The sequence below is a fragment of the Chenopodium quinoa genome, unplaced genomic scaffold (genome assembly GCF_001683475.1).
Source record: "Chenopodium quinoa cultivar QQ74 unplaced genomic scaffold, ASM168347v1, whole genome shotgun sequence".
Taxonomy (NCBI): domain Eukaryota; kingdom Viridiplantae; phylum Streptophyta; class Magnoliopsida; order Caryophyllales; family Amaranthaceae; genus Chenopodium; species Chenopodium quinoa.
In genome coordinates, this window is record NW_018743921.1 from 15,008 (window position 1) to 22,152 (window position 7,145).

The following is a 7,145-nucleotide window of genomic DNA, read 5'->3' on the forward strand; positions in this document are numbered from 1 at the left end:
CTCATACATTACAGCCTTAAGAAAGCTCTATGCAATGGAGTCATAAGCTTTTTTCAGATCAACATTAATCATACATCTAGGAGTAATTTGCTTGTGATTATAACCCTTGATTAGCTCAGTGGCTAATAAGATATTATCCCCAATGTGCTTACCAGGAATGAACCCATCCTGAGCTTCATCAACAATACCTCCAACAACTTAAGCAAGCCTAGCAGTCAAGATCTTTGAAATAATCTTATAAAGAACAGTGCAGCAAGCAATAGGTCTAAAATCCTTCACAAAAGAGGGATTCTGGATTTTAGGGACCAGGGTCAAGGTTGTACAGTTCCACTAAGTATTCAAGGTGCCAGTAGCAAAGAAATCATGGACAGCTTCATAGATCTCAAGTTTAACAATGTCCCATGTATGTTTGAAAAATTTTAAGTTGAACCCATCAATTCCAAGTGCTTTATCATCAGAGATACTTTTGATTGCACAGTCAATCTTAGAGTTGGTCACAGGACTAATATGCAAATTCTGAGCTTCTGTATAGAGTTGTTTCCCTGCTCTCATTGTATTCAGGTCAATAGCATCTAGGGCAGGAGATCTCGAACCCAGAATAAGCTTATAAAAAGACACAATCTCTTTCTCTACGTCACTAGGGGTTTTAAGAAGAACATGATGCTCAGTCAAGAGAGAATCAATTTTGTTCCTGGCTTGTCTCTGTTTCATCGTGGAGAAGAAATACTTGGTGTTAGAGTCGCCAAGTTTAACCCATTGCACCCTAGCTTTCTTTCTGTAAATACTCTCCTGCACAGATCTCCAATATTTGAGCTGCTCGATAGCTGTAGCCTCCTGGACCAGCAAGTCAGAGAATGAGGATCAAGAGCCATTTGTCTTTGAATATCAAAAACATCCTACTAAGTTAAGTCAACTTTCATTTCAACATTACCATAAACTTTGGTATTAAGATCTTTAAGCTTAACCTTCAAGTTCTTACACTTTTTCCAAATTCTACTCATAGAATTTCCCTGAGATCCTGCACTCCAAATTTCAGCCACAATATTCATGAAATCAGGATGAGTAAGCATATGATTCAGAAATCTAAAGGGCTTTCCCTTACCAGGAGCAGGAGGGAGAACCTCATACATCAGAGGGGCATGATCAGATAATGAGGGACGAAGATAAATAGCTTTAACATTTGAAAATTGAAGGAGCCACTCAAAGTTGACCAGACCCCTGTCTATTCTAGTTTGAGTTCTAGGGCCTAAATGAGCCTTATTAGACTAAGAGAAATATGAGCCTTTACTCTTGATCTCAGTAAAGCTCATTTGTTCAATAAAATCTTTGAAGTCTCTAACTTCATAATCTGTGACCTCATTTCCATTAACTCTATCTTCAGGATACAAGACAGAATTAAAATCACCAGTGCAAATCCAAGGCATTGACACAGATCCAATAGCTTTAATACCTCTTCAAAGCTCTTTCTTCCTATCATGGATATTATGTAACCCATAGACAAAAGAGAAAGTAATCTGATTACTATAATCAAGAGTACTAACAATACAATGAATAAATTGAGAATGAACAGTAAGAACATCAATATGTACTCTATCATTCTTCCACCCTAACATAATTCTACCTTTTCTAGACTCAGAATAGTTGCAAACCCAGATCAGGCCATGAGCAATCTTCTTCTGAATTCCAGCACACTTCATCTGTTTTACTCTAGTTTCAAGCAAGCAGATTAAATCAGAACTAGTTCTATCAAGGAGCTGCTTAACATTAGCCTTTTTAGAAGGATCATTAAGACCCCTGATATTCCAAACAGTGATGATCATTGAATTGGAGGGGGCCCACCCCCGCTAGGTTTAGGTCTCAAATCAGCATCATCAGATTGATCAACAGGTAGCATATCAAACTTATTTGTAGTAAGGACAGGATTAGAAGACAAAGCATGTTCCTTACCTTTCTTTTTCATGGTTTCCCAAGCTCCTGATACTTTGGTTTCAGGGCCTTCTTTCTGTTTTTGAACCCAAACCTTCTTCTGAGCTTAGATTGTAGGAGCAGGCTGATTACGATTTGTTTAAAGCTCATCACAATTGTTTCCTACCTTATTGCATTTTACACAGAAGGGAGGGGTCCACTCATATATCACCTTTAGTTCCACTATCTCTCCTTTGGGACTTTCCACCCAAACAGACTTCACTAGAGGTTTTGTGATGTCTATTTTAATAAGTAACCTAGCATAAGATACTCTTAGTTGCCTTGATGTGCACTCATCAACACATATTGGAACACCAAGGGTGCTACCAATTCGACTCAAAGTTTCAGCACCCGAACAATTCAGAGGAAGGTTAGGCAATTTAACCCATAGTGGAATAGTGCATAAAATTTCAGCACTGAAATTAAATTTTTTAGACCAGGGTTTGAAAATAATAGGCTTTCCATAAAGCATATGAGGGCTTTCACACATGACAGAATTCATATTGTCTAAGGAACGCAGATTGATTATGAAGTATCCCTCATCATGCCAATAAACATCAGGATTGTTAGCAATTCCCCATTCATTAGCAATGAAGCGCTTAATGGCTGCAATTGTAGGGTAATACCCAACGACATATAGAACTATTGCATGAATCCAATTCCTATTTTCTTCCTCAATTTCATCACTAGGCAAAACAACAATTAACTTACCATCTTTACTTTACGGAGGCACAAAGTTTAGAGCAAACCCTTTTGTAGTCAATTTTCCACTAAAACCTCTATCACCAGGCACTTCTCTGTCAACATCTTTAAGCATAACTTCATTAGTGACAGGAGGTTGTGGATTTTATAATACAAGACCAGCATCTGGCACATCAGGAGAACTTGAGGCTTGATCAGGCAATGGAACAGTAATCGGGGAAGTTACTGTTCCATTAGATTTAGGGCAGACAGAGCCAAAACTAAGGGCCAAGAGCTCAGCATCTCTTCTACTAATCATTCCTCCAGTGGGATGAAAAAGGTCAGGAGTAGGAGTGACAAGTTCATCTCCTTCATCAAACACCTCATGAACAATCTGGAATCCAGCAGAAGCGGGAACAAACAATGACTCAGTGACATTTTTTGTGATCTTAGAGGGAGCAGGGTAGATTACTTCTTTTTCGAGCCATAACAACAGATTTAGGGACTAAACCAGCCAAATCAGACCACCATTGACACAAATCAAAGCTTTCTCTCTCTAGGGTTTTTATGAATGTGTTTGACTGATTTTTTATTTTGCATCAACCTATTTGCTAACCAATTTGAGCTTAATGTTTCCCATTCTTTACTTAACCGCATTACAAGCCTAACGACCTATGTTTTACTAAGCCTTTTAGTTAGTGAAGAATTTGGTATGTGAGGGTAATGTTGTTAGCATAGTGAATATGAGCAAGAATTATGTTGAGAATTGGTTTTAAGCAAAGAGTTGAAAGTTGAGCTTGAATATGAACATGCAAGAAAAGCTTGAAAAGAAATATGTGATGTAAGAAGATCAAATGAAGTTTAAAAAAACATATAAAAATATAAAAAATTAAGAGCTTTGAAGTTCCTTTCCCTTGAATAAGGGTGGTAATGTAATGAAATCGAAATAATGGTTGTTTGTTTGGGTTGTGGTTGTTTCTTGAGTTTTGTTTATGAGGGTTGGCCATTCTCTTGCTTCACTTAGGATTTGCCACCACTATTTAAAATGATCTCCCTACCTTTACCTTTAGACAAGTCATTACAACCCTAGTAAAGACCCTTAGACTTTAGAGGGGCGTGGTCAAAAACCGGTAGAGTGAGATGGTTTTCAACCCTATGGAGAGAGCATGCATAATTGAGATGTCTAGATAACTTTATACCTCCTCAAAATGAATCTTTTTCCGGTTCCTTCGTGGAATCATTAGGAGCCAACTAAGGGGATGATTTGAAGCTAGTGGGGAGAACGCGGACCGTTTTAGAGGGGACTAGGGCAGAGAATGAATCACTAGTTCTCTATGCTTGGCTTAGGCTTGACTATTGCAACCATTAGCATCTTGGGGCGTGTTTACATCATTTAATTTAGAAAGGCTAGTATTCATTGGCGTTTGTCTATCCTTTTGAGTCCGAATAGAGCATTTGTCCACCTTAAAACTTTATTTGCTATTCTAAGCCTTCCCATGTCGTGTTTGTCTTTGTAGTGTTTTCTTTGTCTTTCTTTTCCTAGTTTTGCTTGAGAACAAGCAAGAGGCAAGTGTGGGGGATTTTGATGAGTGGCGTTTACGCCACCATTTCACCCTTTTTCACTAGTGAATTCCCCTTATTTGTCACTTGTTTGTCCCTCTTCTTACCGTTTTTGCCTTTGTTTTAGTTACTCTCGTTCTTTCTCGTGTTTTTCCTTCTCTTTTATGTTTCCTTTTTCTTGCCCAAGATGGTCGAACGTAACAACGTAGCAGCTCACTTTGATGCCGAGAGTTTTTCCATAACTTTGTCTAGAAAAGATAAATCGGGGTTAGTTTGACGCAAAAATAAATCATGTTTACTAGACACTTGAACAAGCGGTCAACTACCTCTCGGCATTTCTTCACTAAGGCCATAGGCGGCAAAATATGTCCTATCATAAAACCAGTTATACTTGGGAATATAATATTGGGGAACGAATTCCCTCGCCCAAGTCTCAGGGTTCGCCTAAATATCTACTTTGAAGAGTCCCCTGTCAAGGATCTCTTCCTTTGCTTTGCGAGGAACAGGCGACAGCTCTGAACCGCCTGCAAGGAAAGGTGGATTCCTGTTCCACCTGTTATATTTTTGGTTCCTGCCTTTGTAAGGGTAAAAGATGATGTAGAAGGTGTTTCTCCAATCCTTCCACTTGCTCTCCTTCCCCAAAGTCATCATAGAGCCCTTATGGCTAGACAATTGAAACCAGTCGGTCCCGCTTGCTTTTTGGGTCCGGCTTAGGTAATGCATGTGGGCGAATGCTTTGAAGTTGGGCTCTACTTGATGCATTTTGTAGTCGGCAACATAGCCCAATATATTGAACCACGAGTTTGGGACCAATTGCCAAACACCCAGCTGGTATCCGTCCAATATTCGCTCCACAACCGGATGAAAAGGAAATCTAAGGCCATCTTTAATAGCTGCCTCATAGCATGCAGCCAAAACACTCATCCCCATAGTTGTACCCCTCTTTCCAGACTACGGTGTCCTCAGCATCCGGCACGCATAGAATGTAACCATGTCCCATGACATGGTGTGCTCTGAAGCTCCCTATTTTATCGGCCATCTTCTTCCGATGGTAGTAGGAGGAAAATTGCTCTTGGCGGGTAGCAGACGGCTCCACCCAATCTTCTCCCAATTCAACTAAGAGGGACTCTCTCGCGACCCCTAGCCGAGAGTGCCTGTCCTCAGGTTCATATGAGAATTTGCTAGTGGTACTTGGCTCATATTTGTTGTCTGAGCTCTAGGTCCTGGTGTCCGCCTGGTGGGCCAGTTCAACAAAAGCTGGCATATCATTTTGAACCTCCTCCCTGATTCATCCAAAATGGAATCACTAGGAGTTCTTGGGGCACCAGGCGGCACGTCAGACAATTCGTTGACAAGCGCATAGAAGGAAGAACCATCTGAATTTGTCACCCTTGCAGTTCTCTTAGTTCTGGCCATGGTTTCCTGCACAGACACATAGACAGTCGAACTTGGGGCAGTTCGCAAAGGGTGATCCAGCAAGGGGCAGTCGGCACTCCTAGTTCTAGATTATGTCGTCCTCGGTGACCGGCTGATCACTAACCTAGGTCGTGTCGTGTGCTTTAAGGAAATCATTTTCAAAAGAAAAAACAGAGAAAGTACGAAAAAAGAAAATGAAACAGGCGGTTACCTTTAGTTGGTGAAGATGAAGGCGCTTGAAAATTTACAGCGGCTGTAAGAGCAGGCGGTTTGGTGCAGTCGGAAGTTCTCTCTCAGAAAAAGACAAAGTTCTCTAGAATTTTAAGAAATGTCCAAACAAATGATTTGGACATCCCCTATTTATAGGGGGTGAATTTCAAGAGACAGTAAAAAAAGAAGTAAAAAAAAACAGTAAAAAACCGTTAGCCAATCAGAGCGTGATATCTGTCACAGCCGCCACGTGGCAAGCCACGTCACCCCTGTTAGGGCCAAATGATTAGGGGATTTTTTCCCGCCACGTGGACCACACAAGCTTTGCCTCGTGTCATCCACGTGGACCAACCATAGTCTGCCACATGTCACCTCGCGAGAGGTTCAAGGTGAACCAGTCAGGCCACGACACGTGGCAGACAGGTAGCGAACTAAGAAACTGGCCTCTAACGGCCCAAATTCCTAGGCAAAGCCTAGTCAGTCCTAGGTTTACTGAAACCTAGTACTCGGCTTGTTTTTCAACACCCTATAAAAGGGAGATGTTTCCCCCTCGGGAACACACAATTAATTCACATTCACATTAACTCACAATTAGAGAAAGTCAGACACTTGACACCTCAAACTGAGGAATTACACATTGCAGATACTCTCTTGGAATCCAAGAGAAACCTTTACTTTTTGCACTTTTACTCCTCATACACATTCTAACTTGATCATCAGAGGTGGAACTCCCACCTACAGGAATCTCCGTTGTTTTGCAGGTACATGCGTCTAGAGGTCAGTCGTCGTATTGTGACTCTCTCGTAGGACACTCAAAAAACCCCGAAACACTCACTAGTAGAAAAAACTAAATAGGCACCCCCCCAATTACACCGGTTCTTAAAAACCGATGCCAAAATAAACGGACGGGACCAAAAAATAAAGAGTTTGCACCGATTCTAACCAAAATTGGTGTCAAGCATTTAATTAGCACTGGTTCAAACCGGTGCCAACTTGTGAAATTAAAAAAAAGATGGGGAAAAAGTTGGCACCGGTTCTCCTTAAACCGGTGGCAATTAAGGTAATTAGAACCGGTTAAAACCGGTGCCATTTAAAAAACAAACGCGAATTTTGCTGCTTCAAGCTTGGTTCAATGTCTTTCTTTCCTCATTCCTCGTTTTGGCTTCAATAATTCCCACGACATTTGCCCTATTCTTTTCTCCCTCCATCTCCATTATAGGGTTGTGCGACCTTAAATTTGTCACCTCCATTGAAGGGCTTTGCGAGCTTTATCCTCTCCATTGAAGCAGTTAAGCTAAGCGACCTTCGTACTC

At 40.9% G+C, this 7,145-nt stretch overlaps 1 protein-coding gene across 1 annotated transcript; it reads right to left on the minus strand.

Moving 5' to 3' along the window:
* Positions 1 to 330: 330 nt before the first annotated feature.
* On the minus strand, positions 331 to 1,820 carry LOC110688652. The gene is made up of 4 exons (XM_021865391.1): positions 1,547 to 1,820; positions 1,289 to 1,375; positions 939 to 1,171; positions 331 to 834 (listed from the first exon to the last, which is right to left on the minus strand). Exons 1-4 carry the CDS (start codon positions 1,818 to 1,820, stop codon positions 331 to 333), a joined length of 1,098 nt encoding a protein of 365 aa, XP_021721083.1.
* Between the last annotated feature and the right edge of the window lie 5,325 nt (positions 1,821 to 7,145).